The following is an 18,923-nucleotide window of genomic DNA, read 5'->3' on the forward strand; positions in this document are numbered from 1 at the left end:
ACCAAAGGAAGGAAGGACAGAGGGAGACACTGCTGTCATGCTTTGGCACCTGTGACTCAGGGGCCAGAGGTCACTGGGAGAGCACATGGTTTGCATGCAGAAGGCCCCGTGCTCAGTCCCCACCATTGGGTAACAGGCACCCAGGTAGGAAGGTCTCAGAGAGTCGCTGCCAGTCCGAGCGCACACTGCTGGATTAGATGGGTGAATGGTTTGACGTAGTATTGGCAGGTGGGCCCCATGAAGGAGCAGGAGAGCGGATGTTTTGCATGCAGTTGGTTTCAGCTCCATTCAGGCCAACTGGAAAGTTCTCGGTGACAGGACTGTAGAGCTGCTCCCAGTCAGAATCTGCAGCTCTGGGCTAGAAAAACGGTCACTGAAAGACTGGCACACTCACTTCCTTCCCTTTTTCACATGGGCCTCTGCCCTCCTTTGCGTCAGGCAGCCCTTTGGGCAAGGGACCTGCCCTCTCCTTCCTTGTAAAGCATCATGTGCACAGATGGCACCAGAAGACCAAGACTAGTCCAAGGCCCTTCTAGGCATTTTGTTGCCACAGTGGAGACTGTGTCTGATATGCGCAGCTTGCTTAACACTTGCAGCTCAACGGACTGTGGAATATGGTTTAGCTTGGCACAGAGTCCCCTCTGAGTAGCCTCCCCAGAGGATCAGAAGGTAACTCTTCTGAAGCAGCACCAAGCCCTGGCACCTCTCTGCCTTGACTCCAGCCAAGATTGGCTTCACTAACTCTGGTTCTGTAAACATGTCTTGTTCCTAGTGTTGCCAGATGCCAGATGTGCGGTCAGAGGTTTCGGAGGGCCATCTTCAGCCTCTGGGTGAGCAGCCACCCAACTCTTCCACCCTTCTGCCCTCTTGTCCCTACTCCAAACTGAGCAAACACTGCTGGCATGCACTTTGATCTCCTGGAACTGGCTTGGAAGGAGAGGAAAAGGCAGATTGTGAGGGGGGGGGGGAGTTTCTATCAACAGCAGTCAAATGTGTAGCATCACTTGACTGCCCCTTGTGACATCACCAGCCCCTCCTCGCATGCTGATGTCTCCAGTGTTTTGAGCTCACCTGCAACAGGGCTGCGCACCTCTCAGAAAGGTGATCCAGAGAGTGGCCTTGAAGGGAGCTCCTGGATCTTGCCAGGACTGCTTTGCTCCCCACACAGGTTGGAGCTTCTGCATTTCATTGGCAGTGTTGACACAGTGGCATTCAAGGCAGCTCCTGGGAATGGCTTCCTTCGGACAGCCAGTTCAGCACAGTTCATTGTGTTCATCATGGTTACGCAATTCATGCAGCACGTGACATTTTACAAAGTACAAGAACACAGGAACGATCTGGGGCAGAGCAAATATGCCGCCTGCCTCAATCCTAGGATCGCCAGCTGAGCAGGCTGGCCTGCTCCTGTGCGGGGCACAAGGCCAGAGTGGAGAGAGATGGCAGGGGGTCTGCTTGGCTGAGTCAAAAATAGAGCAGTGATTTTCAGCATTTTTCTCCTCACAGCACACTGAGCTCTGTGGAACTCCCTCTGGTCCTCACCTCTTGTTGGTGCCACTTCTGGCTTCCAGGAGACTTTTCAGGGTTCTGCAGCTCTGTTTCGAGAACAACTGTCCATCGTAACCAACTGCCTGACCCTCTTCCTCTGCTTTACAGCAATTTTCAATCACTCTGCTCCAAACTCCCACAGCACACCTGTGAATTGTTCACAGCGTGGCACGGAGATAGAATACAAAAAGGGCTAATAAATCTTAAGAACATAAGAACAGCCCCATTGGATCAGGCCATAGGCCCATCAAGTCCAGCTTCCTGTATCTCACAGCAGCGGCCCACCAAATGCCCCAGGGAGCACACCAGATAACAAGAGACCTGCAAGGCTTCCTGGGAATTGTAGTTAAGAACATAAGAACAGCCCCACTGGATCAGGCCATAGGCCCATCTAGTCCAGCTTCCTGTATCTCACAGCGGCCCACCAAATGCCCCAGGGAGCACACAAGACAACCAGAGACCTGTATCCTGGTGCCCTCCCTTGCATCTGGCATAGCCCATTTCTAAAATCAGGAGGTTGCACATACGCATCATGGCTTGTAACCCATAATGGATTTTTCCTTGAGAAACGTGTCCAATCCCCTTTTAAAGGCATCCAGGCTAGACGCCATCACCACATCCTGTGGCAAGGCGTTCCACAGACCGACCACACGCTGAGTAAAGAAATATTTTCTTTTGTCTGTCCTAACCCTCCCAACACTCAATTTTCGTGGATGTCCCCTGGTTCTGGTGTTATGTGAGAGTGTAAAGAGCATCTCCCTATCCACTCTGTCCATCTCCTGCATAATTTTGTATGTCTCAATCATGTCCCCCCTCAGGCGTCTCTTTTCTAGGCTGAAGAAGTAAACCAATAAATATATATTGTTTGGTGCCATCCATGTGCATTGGCACTACCTGCAGAATAAGAGGATGAAGCCTCTCAGCTGAAGGGGCATTTGAACCCAGAACTCTCTGACATTGTGAGACACCAAGCCACACTTGCCCTCTGGTCTCACTATAGAATTTCAGCCTCTTATTGCTCCCCAGTAACCATGTTAGACCTCTCCTATTCCACAGATGCGTTTAAGCCACCCAAGACAGGCACATTACTACAGCTTGTGACAGCGAGTTCCATGTAGCAACAATATGCTGTGTGATGAAATAGTTCCTTTTGTATGCCCCAACTTTACTGCCCATCAATTTAATTTGCTTACTCCAAGTATTACCATTATGGAGGATGGGGGTCTGTGGCCACCGCTTCTGCACCCTGCATGGGTTGGTAGCACGGTTGGAGAATCTCTTCAGCTGTTTTCCATCCCAGTTTCTTTCCAGGCCTGACCCCTTCAGGGCATATTTTGTACTGAAGTTTAGCAACAGCCTGCAAGAATCAATTCTCAGCCCTGTCAACATGACCCAAGAAATTATCTGTGGCTATCAGGAAAATGCAGGACAAACCAGGAACCCTGGTGGACACCAAAAGCTTACAGGTGAAGGTGAGCTGTAGCATCAGCAGTCCTGCCTCAGTGGCATCCCCCTCCCCCCAGGACACTGCCTTTTATCAAGTGGTCCATCTAACTCAGTGATATCCACACTGACTGGCAGCAGCTCTCCAAAGGGTCTACCCTACCTGGTGATGTTGCCAGGGATTGAACCTGGGACCTTCTGCACACCAAGTTTCATGTGCTGCCTCCCTGTCACCTGTGTGACTACAATGCCCCCCTTTTCTCCTGTGTCTTGAATACCTTTTCACAGATGATGCTTTCCCTGCCAATGCTGTAATGCACAGGTTTGAAGTCAGAAGGTGGGGAAAGATCTTGTGCCAGCTGAGACAGTGAAGAGAAGTGCCACCTGGGAATGGACCACACTTACAGCAATTTGTGTATTCACGTGGCAATGTAGGTAGAAGGTCCATTTCTCTCTGGCATCTCGAAGAGGATTTGAGTGAGCAGGGCTGCAAAAGATCTTTGCCTGGGGCATAGGCAAGCTTCTGCCAATCAGAATCTGAGCTAGATGGCCCCAAGGTCTGATTCAGCAGAACAGCAGCCAGATGTGTTCTCCTGAAAAGCCTTGGGAGGGAGCACAACTCAGGGGAAAGCAGGTGCTTTGTGGACAGAAAGTCTCCAGCCGAAAGGTGTCAAGGAACAGGGCTGGGCAAGCTGGGGTCTCCGCCTTAGAGCACTGCTGCCACTCATTCCTATGACACTGGATTAGAAGAATCCAGACCCAACCTGTGAGGCCAACAGAAGAAGTCGCTTCAGACAGCAGGCTGACAAGAGGCACCTCTTCATCCTGCTCCCTGGATTCAGAAGAGGGGAATGGAAAGGAAGAGGGACCCACAATGTGAGAAACACTGCTTTAACAGATCTGTGTATGGCCATATTTCTGGATTAAATGGCAAAGAGGCAGTGCATTCTTAAAGCATTTATTGAGACTACTTTTCAGACCTCCTAATAGTGATTTTTTAAAGCAATGGAATGTGCGCCTTTGGCAGGCATGTCTATGGTGAGGCCTCACCCAGCTGTTCACCAGCACTCAGGGTGTGGAACTGATGAGGCCACCGGAGAGACAGTAACCCTGAGAAGTTATCAACACAGCCTGGTGTTCTGGCGCCCCTGTGGAAAAACACTCATTTAAGAAAACGTATACCCTGCCTTCCCATTATAAAAATAATACACAAAGCAGTTCACAAACACAATCACGATACAATAAAACAGCAATTAACACAATTTTCAAAAATATTTTTAAGAAAACAGTAAAAAATATTAAAAATCAACCACTGGGCAGATTAAAAACCTGCTGCAACATGATCACCTGTATCTTGAAAACAGTTACGGGACATCCCAAGGGAGGCAGAAAGATAAGCGTCTCTAGGGAGGGATTTCCAAATCTGGGTAAACCAGCAGAAAAAGGTTTGGCTCATATGAGAGCAGAGGCTGAATCCAGGCACTGAAACCCCCCTGCACTGCTGGGTGGCAGAGATGCATCAAGCACCTTAAGGCAGCCCTGTCCAGATATGTTCTGGCTGCCAGAGAGCACTCGCTGGTGCCTCTCTCTGCTCGCAACAGAGAGGGAGGGCAGTCCAGAGACCAGATTTGGTCATCATCAAGAAAAAGCGAGGCAGTCCCATTCCCTCTCCTGAGTGCACACAAAGCAGGATGCTTTGGCAACACAACATGGGGAATGCAAGGCACTTAAGAGTTAGCTGCCTTGTATAACACTTTACTAGGTCTGATCCATCCATACTGAATGGCTCAGAGCTGCACAAGGTTCAAAGCATAGTCAGTGTGGAAACAGAAGTTCTTGAGCTCCCATTCCAGAACATAACCGAGCAATCCAGACATATTTCCTTGATAAGACCGGCACCCGTATTAAATTTTTTAAAATTCCTGGTTGATTAGTAGCATGACATCCCCAGAAGCCTCAAGAAGTGCATCATAGGAAGTGTAGAAAACACCACAATTTTAGACCAACTTCCCTGATGCTGGTCAGAAAGAGCACCTCACTGTGGGATGGTTTCGCTGTTTGCAGTAGTGACGGCTTTTGAGGACCACTTAAACAAGGTCTGGCTGCCACAATGAAGTCAGGTCCTGAGGCCACTTTCAGGGCAGGTAACAAGTTAAAACACACACACATTTTAAAAGGCACAGTAAGAATTTCAACATAAACTCCATCCCAGTCAACTCTGCTCTAGCCTCCAAAATACAGCCCTTGTGAAGTCTCAACCCTATTTCATAAAATAGCTGTAGAACTTCACAAAATACTCAGGTCTGGGGTTTGGCAAGGAGACCAAGCCATGAACTTGTGAGCCAGCCAGAGAGAGCTCCACATATTTGCTTTGAGTTGTCCAAATCTTGCAGAACAAAAAAGTCAAGAGTACAACACCACTTGGCCCCACGGGATGTCAGATGCCACGGGGAAGGGAGCAGTCTCTCTGGCATGCTGGATGCAAGCTGCTGAAAATCCTTAATTCAGCTGGAGGAGGTTCCCTTCTCAGAATAACAATCTTCACTGGCCTTTGTGTGAACTGAAATTCTACAGATTCCAGCTACCTGCCTCAGAGTCAGTTTTCATGGACCTGGCAAAGTTCTGCTGGGACCAAGGCAGCTTCTGAAGCTGGAAACCCAGGCACTGAAGGGACACTGGCCTCTGAGTGATCCGTCCTGCTAGGCACCCACAAGTGAGGACCATTCAAGTGCTGAGAAGACGATCGGCCCAGTGGAGTGTGGAAGTGGTTCAGGAGACAGGGCTCTCCACGGTCAGCAAAGGTTTGGCTTGGTGCAGTAACGTGCGGGTCCCCTGGAGGATGTTGTGGCCACAGTCCGGGGGCCTGGGGATTGGTGTGCTGCATCTGCAGGACAGGAAAGGCAAGAGGAGGAGAGCTGGGATAGCTCTGAGTAGGGTAAGAACCTGGCGCTGGATTCAGTCTGAAGGGAAGAGAGAAAATACATATCATCCAAGTTTTACACGAGGATTTTTTGCAAGGTTACCCACCCAACTAACTAGTCTTAGACAACATTTATGAGACCAATGCCGGCCAAGAAGCTGCCACCTACTGAGCCAGCCCACTGGTCTGTCAAAATCAGTACCTGCCTACTATGACTAGCAAAAGCTGTCCGGTCTTTCAGGCAGGGGGTTTTCCCCATCTTTCTTATATGTTCATTGCATATAGAAATTTATTAAATAAAGAAATGCCTGGAAAAGCCAGCAAAGTGAGCCCAAGACCTGCTCTGCACAAAGCATGTGGTCCTTCACTGTGCTGCAGTCCCCTCCCTCAAAAGCACTGGTCCCCTTTAGGCCAGGACTGGGCAGGGATATCAATGCCAGGGAAGAAGTAAGAATGCACTGGGATTCCCTGCTGAAGCTAAGCTGACAGGCAGACAGGAATCCCACAAGCATCCCCGTCGCCCAGAAATGACAGCTCCATCCCACACTGAACAGGCCAAAGATTAGGAGGGAGGGGTGCTTGCCTACTGCTCTGGGAGCTGATGGAAAAGGTAGCTGTCTTTTTAGGCAACTTTGGTCAACTAGTTTTCAAAACTATAGCACAAAGACCTAAAACAAAATAAACAAGTTTGGAACAGGACAAGGAAGGAAGAGGATGCTCCACACACAAGGCACCCCCACGGAGAAGGTCCTTTTTCCTGTCACTACCCACCTTATCTCACAAGATGGAGATCTCAGAGGAGGGTCTCTACTGACCTGCACAACTACTGAGCAGCTATTTTGGACAATCGAGAGACTTGCCATACACCACCCAATTAAAAAATCTGCTGCAAGTATCAAACCTTTGGAAAATCCAAACACGCTAGCTCAATTGTGAGAATGTGTGCTTACTTCCTGCTCAGGCAAGCCCTTCTTTCAGCTAGAGACCCCGGAATGTACTTCAGCCCTGGTATTCGCCTCAGCAGCTGGAAAGGAAACTTCTGGTCCAGGCGGGATGCTGTCGATTCAGGGAGATCCAAACCAAAGCAGTAGCCATAACCATCTGAGTTTGGCAGTAGGCTAAGGAGAACCGCAAAGGTATAGAAAGAAAACCAAGACTTTTACTCGTGGCACAGGCACCCTGAGGAAAGCCACACAATTCAGGATACTGTAACAGAGAGATCTGAATTTCACACGTGAAACTTTGGAAGAAATTCACTCAGCGTGGCTGGACAGAAAGAGAGCAGGGATTGAGTCAGAGTTCGTATATCACAGTGGTGACTTGCATAAACCTGAGTTTATAAGTCCTGGGTTCAAATTTCTGCTCAGCCCTGAATTCACAGGGAGCCTCATGTCAGAATAGCATATTAATCAGCATATCTGACAAGTTTGTTGCAAAGATGACTGAGCTAACAGCACAAGCCTATGCATGTCTCCTCAGAAACAAGTCTCACTGGGTTCAATGGTGCGTACTCCAAGGAAAGAGTGCACAATATTGTAGCCTAAGTAAATTTTTTTGCAGATCAGCATCTTGATCATCAGCTGGCCCCTCAAGTCCACCTACAGATACCTCTGACAGGAAGAGCTGGGAATCTGAAGCGCGTCATCAGCTGTGAGAAACACACAGAGCAATAAAGAGGCTGCTTCTATGGTTGCTGTCCTCACCAGCAGGAAACCAGAGTACAGCAGCTTTGACTCCTCCTTTGAAATAACATGATTTATTTCAGACAAGTGCAAGAGAATTCTGTGGGCTGGTATCTTGACCATAAGCTAGTCCTAAGTCACCCTGAAGCAAGTCCAGTCCCTCCCTCTGTAGAAAAGAGCCCAGAACATGAACTTTTATCAGAAACCTCATAAAATTATAAGATCAACCTATAATATAGATATATCAAGATTTTGGTTTGAATCATAAGAGTTCGAAGTCCAACCTCTAGTCCAACCTCCTGCCAATAGCAGGAAATTATGTTAGAGTATCTCCAGCAGGTGCCAATTGAACCTCTGCTCAAAGGTCTCCAGTGAGGCAGAATCCACTACCTCCCTTGGCAATCTGTTCCACTGCCGAACCACTCTGTCAAGAATTCTTCCTGATGCATAGCTGGCTTGGTCTGATATGATTCTTCAATAATGTTCTGACTCTGTTGATAGTTTATTTGCCCTATTTGTTTTGATTTTATGTTTTACTTTTGTGACTGGGAGCCTCTATTCTAGAACAGAAAAAAAAAATGAACTGTATCATTTAAAAACTAGAACTCCACTGCAAGGTTGTTGCAGAAATAACTGAGATGTGAGGTTTCTGAGATGTCAAGTTTGCAAGGCTGGCAAAGGATACAAATGTTTCCAATTAAAAGGCCACATAAATTCCCCAGGAGCGAAGCACTTGGAATAAGCCATGCCGCACCAAGCAAGAGCCACGGCACGAGTGTCACACGGAGGTTGATCCCAAAGAACAGTGTCCTCTTCATCTGAGAGCGGACAATAGATGCACTCAACATGGCAAAAGCCACAGGGGTGAACCCTTCGGCATCTGCCACCTTGAACCACTCAGATACAGCAGCTCGGAGCACAAGGTAGACCACGGCTGAGAGAACGGCAAAGGCTATGGTGAGGAAACAGTGTTTCACACTGCCCACATTCTTTTCAAAGCTGCCGGCGAAGTACCAAATGATGACAGCACCACACACCAAGGAAATCAAGTCCTCGTACACAAAGATGTAGGTCACCAGCCTATAAACTGAATGTTAAAGAGCCATTTTAGAGAAGGAGCTGCTGAGAGGCAAGGCCCAGGGATGGAGCCAACTGAAGATGCTGTAAAATACTAGGGGTGGGGGGTGGTCTTTGAAAAGATGTAAAAAAAACTACAACTCTTTCAAAATGGAAGAGGCATCAGGGCATGAAGGCAACAGTCATTCAGTCATAGAGGTTCGCAGCCCTGTCTGATCTCCTCTGAAGCTTCTTTATCCCCAATCTAAAGCCCTACTGAAAGTAGCTTTAGATAGGAGATAAGGGCTTTGTAAACAAGCTATGGAAGAGATCACAGGGGGCGGTGAGCCTCCAGGACCCTGCAAGAGGCCAGTGCTGCCCCCCATGGTAAATAAAAAAGCCCCTTGGCAGCAGTAGCACTGCAATCTCTGCAGCACTGTCACTGCCATCAGAGCAGGGCCACTCTCCTTAAGGGGGAATGTCCTGCTTCCAGTCGTGACCCACCAATTTGGGAATCACTGCTCTAAGGCAGCAAAATTTGTCCTCCACCATACCACTTCACATGGTCCACCTATTTGAAGTACCTGGTGATGTCATCATTGCCAGTTACTTCTGGATTGGGAGGCCAGATGCAACACAACAAATAGCAGTAAGAGGCTCAGGGTGGACAGAATGGCTTTTCTGAGCATCGAAAAGCATGCTCTGGAGCTCTGCCCACCAAGCCGAGCCTCCTACTGTTGTTGTGTTGCGTTCCTGTTCTTGCTATCAGGTGGCAGGTATCTAGGGGTCCTGAGAGTACCACCAAACACCACCTCAAGTACCACTGGATGTACCCATAGCACTGGTTGAGAAACACTGCTCTAAGTTATATTGCCTTTGGACACAGAAGTTCCATCAGTATCACAGCTAAGAACACCAAGATCCTTGTTGGACTGAATCAAAAGGCCCATCTCATCCAACATCCTCCTTCCCACAGTGGCCAGCCACAAGCAGGGCATGAAGACAGCAGGCCTCTCCCCTGAGGTTCATCCCCAGTACCTGCATTCAGGAAGATGGAATAGGAGAGGCACTATTCCATCCTGACCCATAAAAGTTGCTGCTTGGACCCCACAGGGGGACAAGTGAAGGCAGCAGGCCTCTCCCCTGAGGTTCATCCCCAGTACCTGCATTCAGGAAGATGGAATAGGAGAGGCACTATTCCATCCTGACCCATAAAAGTTGCTGCTTGGAACCCACAGGGGGACAAGTGGCCCCGCACATGGAAGCTTAAGTACTCACTACTATAGATAAGGGGTGGGTCCAGTGTTTGTGTTGGAGGGGGCATGAGCACTCCCTTAACTCCAAAGCCCAGGTCAACCAGGTGGGTAGACCTGCGCTCCAGCATGGACCTGCAGGGGAAACCTGGGTGCCAGGTTGAGCTTATGGTCTCTGCAGCTGAGGTTTGCTGGGTGGGCAGACCTGTGCCCCTGCCTGGACATGAGCCCAGATCTGCCTGCTGGGCACCTGCTCTCTGGAGCCATCTCTTCCAGGTAGGTAGACCTGGGCTCCTGGTTGAACTTGTGCCTATGTGGCTGCGGTTTGCTGGGTGAGGAGACCTGGGCTACTTGGACATGGAGCTCAGATCTACCTGCTGGGTAGACCTGGGCTCCCAGCTGAGCTTGTGGCTGAGGTTTGCTGGGCGGGTAGACCTGAACCCAGATCCGCCTGCTGGCTCCCACTCTGACTGCCCTCTGGAGCCGCCTCTTCCAGGCGGGCAGACCTGGGCTCCCAGCTGAACCTCGGCCTCTGTGGCCACTTGCTGGGTAGGCAGACTGGGCCCTGCCTGGTCTTGGAGACCAGATCTTCCTCCTGTTGGGCTCCTGTTCCCACTCAGCTCCGCCAGCCACCAACGCCACGCCCAGTGACTGGCTCCGGTGGCGTAGCTGGAGGAGGAGTGGAGCACTCAGGGAGGTGGGTGAGCGGCCCCTCCCTTCGGAGTCATTCCTGGCGGGGGGGCAAAACGGAGCACTACGGCTTGGGCTGCTCGCCCACCTCCCTGCCTGGCTGAGTGCTCCGCCCCCCTCCAGCCAGCCACCGACTGGCTCCTGACTCTGCCCCCCACTGGTGTGGAGGCTGGGGAAGGCCACGCACTCATGACCCCCCTTGGCACCCTAACAGGGAAGCAGGGCCACCCCCACTACTCTGACTGGGGGGAGGAAGATAGACTGCTCCTGCACAGGGAGGCTCCATCTCCCCCCACGACCCCCCCCCGCGTGCCGCGCCTGCGCGGCTGAAGGCCCTTCCTGCCCGCCCCCTGCCCGCCCCCTGCTCACCCTGCCATTCCCGCACCGCCTCCGGCCGCAGCGAGAGGGCCGAGAACGGGCGGGCGCCCCCCGCCGGCAGCGCCTCGCCCCACCGCAGCAAGCGCGGCCCCGAGGCCAGCACGGAGAGCAGCGCAGTGAGAAAGGCGGCCACCGGGAACGCCGCCATCTTCCTCTTCAGGTACCACTTCCGGCCTGCCATGGTTCTCATTCCGGGTCAAGCTAAGGGGTTGCCACGGCAGCGAGGGGCACGGTGTGGCCACGCCCCTTCTCCCATTGGACAGGGCAGCCCACGTGGGCACGGCGGAGCACGCTCTTTATCAGCCCCCCCCACTCAGCGTGGCCCCGCCCATCCGTTTCTCCCCGCGTAAGAAAACATGCCGACTAGTGACTCTGCGCATGCGCACTTTTCCTAGGCGGCGAGAGGAGGAAGATCCAACGCTCCGATTGGCTGGTCGTGGCCCCGCCTATTGCTGTTGTCAGACGTCAGAGGAGACCAAGGTGCTGTGTTGGTCCTCAAGGGGGCGTGGCCTGAGCAGGGGCGTGGCGGGAGGGGATGTCCAGCCCACTTGAGAGTCTCTGTATGTCTACTCAGAAGCCAGTTCCGTTATAGTCAATGGGGCTTACTCCCAGGAAAGTGTGGATAAGGTGGCAGCCTGAAGGTCCTTGGGGGCTGAGAGCCCAATCCTATGCATTGATGCACGGTGACCTTTGACCCTAGAGCCACTGGATAGCCCAGTAATACTATTCTTGTTGGCATCCTTCAGTCTCGAAGGACTATGGTATCCCGCTCTGAATAGTGTTCTGGAACAGAGTGTCCTCTCCAGTGCGCAAAGCCTGGGTAAAGTAGATATGGAGGATAGACTGTTACCTATGCAGCAAATCCCCCCTCTCCACGTCGCTGAAATGGTCCAACGGAAAGGCAGAAGCCAATACGGTTGGTTCCAGCGGCGTCGCAGGAGTTGCCAGAACGGGACTGTGTTCAGCCATGAACTGCCTCAGGGACTCCGGCTCCGGATTTTGCCTCGAGGTTGACTCCTGAAGCCTTTTCCATAACTGGATGTAGCCACAAGGCAGTGGAGGTTTGGGATCAGAGTTTTCCTTCTCTCAGATGAGCTGCCTTCCCAGGCTGACGAGTCCCATCTACCCGGTGGCTGTTTAGTCGCCTCTTATGACAAGTACAGCCAAACTGAGGGCCTATTCTTATCCCCAGCCCTCAGGGGAAGTAATACTATAGCATACACACAATGGTAAAGAGCTGCTTGATATTAAAAGCAATAAGGTCAGTCTGCCTGACTTTGGGGCCTCAAAGGCTGTGTTGTATGACAGAAGGTGACAAAATAACCAGGGTGACAGCGACCTGGGTAACAGACCATTTGTGCAAGAAGCTTAAAAGCCACATTGCTAAAGCATGAGAACAGTGAAAAGCTGTTTGAAGCAAAATTGTTAGTTTCACATAATTTTTGCAGAAGCAGTTAGGCCTCAAAGTTGGGAATGTCAGTTAGATAAGCAAGTACCAGCAGGAGAGATGGCCCTCACATCACGGCAGAAAATACACTTAATGCCAGAATGCACTAGAGAGACTCTGTGACTTTTAGATTTCATACTTTCACGCTGTAAGAGCAAAAGCATACATATGGAAACCAAGTGATCCCTTAATACCAATGTACTCAAGGTAATTGGTCGCCTGTGCAGGTTCCACCAAGTTTCCACCCCCAAGGTTCCACTCCTGCGGGCTGAGGGATAAGAGTAGGCCCTCAGTTTGGCTGTATTTGTCATAAGAGGCGACTAAACAGCCACCGGGTAGATGGGACTCGTCAGCCTGGGAAGGCAGCTCATCTGAGAGAAGGAAAACTCTGATCCCAAACCTCCACTGCCTTGTGGCTACATCCAGTTATGGAAAAGGCTTCAGGAGTCAACCTCGAGGCAAAATCCGGAGCCGGAGTCCCCGAGGCAGTTCATGGCTGAACACAGTCACATTCTGGCAACTCCTGTGACGCAGCTGGAACCAACCGTATTGGCCTCTGCCTTTCCATTGGACCATTTCAGTGACATGGAGAGGAGGGATTTGCTGCATGGGAAACAGTCTATCCTCCATATCTACTTTACCCAGGCTTTGCGCACTGGAGAGGACACTGTTCCAGAACCACCATTCAGAGCGCGATACCATAGTCTTCCGAGACTGAAGGATGCCAATGAGTCAAGGTAACTGGTCCCAACAGTTATATAGAATTACAGAAGTTTTAGTAAAGCTTTTGAAAACCCCTTTTAATAAAAGGAACCAAAAGCTACTTTGCTGTGTTATGTTAAGCAACAGGTGTAAAGATAAGAGGGCTGTACGAAGGCACACTAACGAGATGGGCATGCCAAGAAACGGGCCTGAAGTTCTGCCACAGATGAGGTCTTCACACCTGTGTTGAAGTATTTTTGTACCCTCTTTTAATGAGGTTGGTAAAAGGACATGTGAATAAGGTTCAAACCTGAGTAAATGGTAATATAGTGTACCCTGCTGGTTTTTGAAAACTTTTGGAAATTGTGTAATTTTGGCTAAGTTTTAAGATGAAACCCCACCTGTATGTATATCAGAGCCAATCAGTGGTTTTGCCCACTTATTGCCCACCTATCTTCTATCTTTCATGTAATCTATATCTTATTAGGAATTAGCCCCATCTCTGATGTCACATTTCAGCCAATGGGAAATCTAGATTTCCAAACAAAGAGGTGAGAAATTTATAAAAACTTTGGACATCATTGGCTTGAGGTCCATGCTTTGGACATGAATCCCGTGGACCAATTGTATACAGTTCAAATAAAAGCTTGTGAAACTTCACCCTTGAGTACCGAGTCATTCTGAGTTGCTTTCTTCAACCTTGCAACAGGCATGTCTACTCAGAAGTAAATTCCATTATAGTCAATGGGGCTTACTCCCAGGAAAGTGTGGATGACTGTGGCCTGAGACTGCAACCCTAGGCACACTTTTCCTGAGAGCAAGCCCCATTGAACATAATGGGACTTACTTTTGAGTAGACCTGCTTAGGCCTGGGCTGTGAGTGGCCCCTCACTCTGCAGAGACACCCAGGGAAAAAAGCATGAACAGAGAGTCGGAAGGGGCAGGATGTGCAGCATTGGTTTTATTTAGTTGAAACATTTATATCCTGCCTTGCCCAGGCCGAAGCACCTGCTTACAAAGCTCCATAGTAATATGTGCAATGAATCACCAGTGGCGTAGCTGGAGGGGGGCGTAGCGCTTGGTTCGGTGGGGAGGCTCAGCGGGGCGGGCAAGCGACCCCTCCCATACGGCTCCGTTTTGCTCCCCCTGCCAGGAATGGCTCCAAAGGGAGGGGCCGCTTGCCTGCCCCGCTGAGGGTCCCTGCCGGACTGGGCGCTCCGCCCCCCCTCCAGCTACACCACTGTCCTGATGGCCTCACTCACCAGTTGAGTGTCCCAGCCAAGTGGACTGGCTGGTCATTTTGGTCACAAGAAACAAGGATGTATTTCCAGCTGCTGGCTTCCGCCACATACTTGCAATCATTCACGTATTCCTGGGAGAGCCTGCAGCTTGTGACACGGAATTTCCTGGTGCTCTTTTTATATTCCAGATTCTTGATTACGTATGGCTGTCCCATGATGCATGTGTAGTCGATAAACTTCTTGGGTGCATGGATGAATGTGTTGAATCGTTTACAGCCACTCCGGGTCAGAGCTATCCTCTTGTTGCGCATTTCACTGTTACATCGGTTATGATCCATATTCTCCAGGAGGGTCACATATTTCCTCTGGAAGGCGTGTGGGCGCTGGGTGTGAGAAATGTGGATGGCAGACATGCTGAGAAGGCACAGGCCCATCAGAAAGGCTTCTTGTAGAGCCATTCTTTCAGCTGGTCCTACAGTTCTAAAAAGAATGTGGTTAATGCAGAGGCACTCTATACCTTCTGACCATTAAACCAGTCTAAGATTCCCATTTTGCAGGAAAGGCTGGAAATTAAGGCTGCAGGGCAGTCCTATCCTATTACTTACCTGGAAGTAAGTCCTTCTGGCTAAAATGGCTAAACCCATGTTGGCTTCTGAGTAGACATGCATAGAATTGGGTTCTAAGGGCCCAATCCTAATGGGCCATAGTGCTGGCACTGGGTGTTATAAGCATGCTGTAAAGCACACTTACGGCACCCTTGGAGGAAGGACTGCTGGCACCAAGCCAGCACCTGTCAGTGCTGAACCAAGCACTGAACAGACACTGCCTGGAGGAAGGTGAGAGCTGGAGGGGGGGCAGTGCAGGCTTTCAGGGCCGGAGGAAGGTGTTCTAGACTGGGGGTGGGGCAGGGGAGGAAGCGGCTGGGGGAGTGGGAGTGTCGGAGTCCTGTTTTGCTGGGTCCTACCCTCCATGTCGGGCTGAAAAGCCCAACATGGTTCTCTTGTCTGTGCCAGCAAAATAGCCCATGCAGATATGAGAAGCCCCATTGTGGGGCCTGGGGCTTTCCTCGCGGTAAGGGGACAAAATTGCCCAGTGCCTGCAGGATTCAGTGGTCAGGAAGTTTAGGATTGGGCCGTAAATTAGATTAGGTGCTAGGGACCTCTGATAGAATTCTCAGCACCTCAGCAAACCACAGCTGCACCACATCAGTGTACATAGAATTACAGCTTTCAATTCCCCATGCACAGACTGAGAAATTGCAGCCCTGCACATTGCTGCTGCCACTGCCACCACCTGAACAGTCATGGCAAAGGCATGAGGATTGTTCCTTTCACTCTTGATAAAGTCTGTTTCTTTGTGAAACAGAAAGGAGCACACACGGTTCATGGAAGGGAGACAAAACACACTGCATCTTCTTCTCATTGTGTTGGCAAATGCTTCTTAAACCTGTTTAAGGGAGCAGTTCTAAGGGGAGGGTATTCCACAGTTCAGGGGCCACCACCGAGAAGGCCCTCTTCCTGGCCGCCGCCCCTCTCACATCTCTTAGTGGCGGCACAGTCAAAAGGGGCCCCCCAGATGATCTAAGAGCACGGGCAGGATTGTAGGGAAGGAGGCGGTCCCTCAAATACCCCGGACCCGAGCCGTAAAGGGCTTTAAAAGTCAAAACTAGCACCTTGAATTGGGCCCGGAACAGAACCGGCAGCCAGTGTAGCCGCCGGAGCAACGACTCGACAGAGTCAAACCGACGTTCCCCAGCAACCACACGAGCAGCCGCATTCTGTACTAGTTGTAATGTAATTTAATTTAACAGTTAATAAGCATGCAGTAAGACAGGACAGGAAAATAATGAGTAGGAGAGGTATGTTGTCCTCCCAGATCAAACCTAGTTGTAATCCTCACCACACTTATCCACTAAACAACAGTATTTAACAACAGTATTTACATACCGCTTTTCAACTAAATGTTCACAAAGCGGTTTACAGAGAAAAATCAAATAACTAAATGGCTTTTACTAGTACTAGTACTATTCAGTACAGCTAAGCAAAATCTAAACCCTTGTCCCAACAAACAATAAAAATGTACAAAATAAACTGTAATGCAATGAATTTTAAAAGCACATCCAGTTTATTTAAAGTTAAAAGTCTAAGTTTAAATCTCCTGAGTGCCCACATCGTGCTAAAGTTGCAAATCAGTCTAAGCCTTTTGTTTCCAGTTGTTGTTGGCAATCTTCAGTCTCGAAAGACTATGGTATCGTGCTCTGAATGGTGTTTCTGGAACAGTGTCTAGTGTGGCTGAAAATGCTGATTTGGGAGTGACAATCCCTTCCACACGGGGAGCAATTGCAGTCTGTCCCTGGTCTGTCTCCCTGGCTATGAGCCTTCCTTCTTTGCCTCTTTGCCTCAGTCTGTTGGCCAAGTGTCTCTTCAAACTGGGAAAGGCCATGCTGCACAGCCTGCCTCCAAGCGGGCCGCTCAGAGGCCAGGGTTTCCCACCTGTTGAGGTCCACTCCTAAGGCCTTCAGATCCCTCTTGCACATGTCCTTGTATCGCAGCTGTGGTCTAACTGTAGGGCACTTTCCCTGCATGAGTTCTCCATAGAGGAGATCCTTTGGGATCCAGCCATCATCCATTCTCACGACATGACCGAGCCAATGCAGGCGTCTCTGTTTCAGCAGTGCAGACGTGCTAGGGATTCCAGCTCGTTCCAAGACTGTGTTGTTTGGAACTTTGTCCTGCCAGGTGATGCCAAGGATGCATTGGAGGCAGCGCATGTGGAAAGTGTTCAGTTTCCTCTCCTGTTGTGAGCGAAGAGTCCATGACTCGCTGCAGTACAGAAGTGTACTCAGGACGCAAGCTCTGTAGACCTGGATCTTGGTATGTTCCGTCAGCTTCTTGTTGGACCAGACTCTCTTTGTGAATCTGGAAAATGTCGTAGCTGCTTTACCGGTGCGCTTGTTTAGCTCGGTATCAAGAGAGAGTGTCGGAGATCGTTGAGCCAAGGTACACAAAGTCATGGACAACCTCCAGTTCATGCTCAGAGATTGTAATGCAGGGAGGTGAGTCCACATCCTGAACCATGACCTGTGTTTTCTTCAGGCTGATCGTCAGTCCAAAATCTTGGCAGGCCTTGCTAAAATGATCCATGAGCTGCTGGAGATCTTTGGCAGAGTGGGTAGTGACAGCTGCATTATCGGCAAAGAGGAAGTCACGCAGACATTTCAGCTGGACTTTGGACTTTGCTCTCAGTTTGGAGATGTTGAAGAGCTTTCCGTCTGATCTGGTCCAGAGATAGATGCCTTCTGTTGCGGTTCCAAAGGCCTGCTTCAGCAGGACAGCGAAGAAAATCCCAAACAAGGTTGGTTCAAGAACACAGCCCTGCTTCACTCTGCTTCGGATGTCAAAGGGGTCTGATGTGGAGCCATCGAAGACAACAGTGCCCTTCATGTCCTTGTGGAAGGATCTGATGATGCTGAGGAGCCTGGGTGGACATCCGATCTTAGGGAGGATCTTGAAGAGGCCGTCTCTGCTGACCAGGTTGAAAGCCTTCGTGAGATCTATGAAGGCTATAAAGAGAGGCTGTCGTTGTTCCCTGCATTTCTCCTGCAGTTGTCTAAGGGAGAATACCATATCAGTGGTGGACCTGTTGGCTTGGAATCCACACTGCGATTCTAGATAGACACTCTGCATGTACCTGGAGCCTCTTTAGTGCAACTTGGGCAAACAACTTTCCTACATCACTAAGGAGAGAGATGCCGCGGTAGTTGTTGCACCTGTCACCTTTGTTCTTGTACAGCGTGATGATATTTGCATCCCTCATGTCTTGAGGTACTCCAGCTTCTCTCCAGCAGAGACAGAGGATTTCATGCAGCTCAGTGACGATGATCTCATTGCAGCATTTTAGGACTTCAGCAGGGATGCTGTCTTTTCCAGGCGCCTTGCCAAAGGCAAGGGAGTCCAGGGCCACATGAAGTTCTTCTAGGGTTGGTTCACTGTCAAGCTCCTCCAGCACAGGCAGGCACTCAATGTTGTTCAGCGCTTCTTCGGTGACTACATTTTCTCTGGAATATAGCTCAGAGTAGTGCTGCACCCAGTGTTCTACCTGCTGCGCCCGATCCTGGATGACCTCGCCTGCGGCAGACTTCCATTATCCATATCCATTATGGGTTACAAGCCATGATGTGTATGTGCAACCTCCTGATTTTAGAAATGGGCTATGTCAGAATGCCAATGCAAGGGCACCAGGATGCAGGTCTCTTGTTATCTGGTGTGCTCCCTCGGGCATTTGGTGGGCCACTGTGAGATACAGGAAGCTGGACTAGATGGGCCTATGGCCTGATCCAGTGGGGCTGTTCTTATGTAGGGGAACATTTGTTCCCTTACCATGAGACAGCATTGCAGCTGCACCGGTGCTAGAAAGTTGGATAGGATCAGGCCCTTAGTTTTACAGGCACCAGAAAGTGCTATGCAAGGACAACAAGCTTTATTTCTTTTCAGCCAGCTGTGGTCACAGAGGAATAGCTTCCAAAGTCTGCTACCCTGAATTTCTCGGGGCTCTGATATACAAAAC

The 18,923-nt window shown here is 50.1% G+C and overlaps 2 protein-coding genes across 2 annotated transcripts; both read right to left on the reverse strand.

The window, feature by feature from the left end:
• Positions 1–3,927: 3,927 nt before the first annotated feature.
• On the reverse strand, positions 3,928–11,150 carry RHBDD2 (rhomboid domain containing 2). The gene is made up of 4 exons (XM_066635828.1): positions 10,959–11,150; positions 8,276–8,677; positions 6,859–7,009; positions 3,928–5,948 (listed from the first exon to the last, which is right to left on the reverse strand). The coding sequence occupies exons 1-4, from the start codon at positions 11,146–11,148 to the stop codon at positions 5,585–5,587; spliced, it is 1,107 nt and encodes a 368-aa protein (XP_066491925.1). The 5' UTR covers positions 11,149–11,150; the 3' UTR covers positions 3,928–5,584.
• Positions 11,151–14,374: 3,224 nt separating this feature from the next.
• LOC136659342 (ribonuclease pancreatic beta-type-like) lies at positions 14,375–14,815 on the reverse strand. Its single transcript, XM_066636478.1, has one exon. It carries the CDS (start codon positions 14,813–14,815, stop codon positions 14,375–14,377), a length of 441 nt encoding a protein of 146 aa, XP_066492575.1.
• Between the last annotated feature and the right edge of the window lie 4,108 nt (positions 14,816–18,923).

This window comes from Tiliqua scincoides, chromosome 8, assembly GCF_035046505.1.
Source record: "Tiliqua scincoides isolate rTilSci1 chromosome 8, rTilSci1.hap2, whole genome shotgun sequence".
Taxonomy (NCBI): Eukaryota; Metazoa; Chordata; class Lepidosauria; order Squamata; family Scincidae; genus Tiliqua; species Tiliqua scincoides.

What these genes read in the sequence shown, in the direction of transcription:
- RHBDD2 (XM_066635828.1), bottom strand. Translation starts at nt 11,148, where the DNA reads ATGGCAGGCCGGAAGTGGTACCTGAAGAGGAAGATGGCGGCGTTCCCG. An exon ending in GGCGGTGCGGGAATGGCAGG is followed by an intron (nt 8,678 to 10,958) that starts GTGAGCAGGGGG and finishes TTTAACATTCAG; the next exon opens with TTTATAGGCTGGTGACCTAC. An exon ending in CCTTTTAATTGGAAACATTT is followed by an intron (nt 7,010 to 8,275) that starts GTATCCTTTGCC and finishes TGCCAAACTCAG; the next exon opens with ATGGTTATGGCTACTGCTTT.
- LOC136659342 (XM_066636478.1), bottom strand. Translation starts at nt 14,815, where the DNA reads ATGGCTCTACAAGAAGCCTTTCTGATGGGCCTGTGCCTTCTCAGCATG.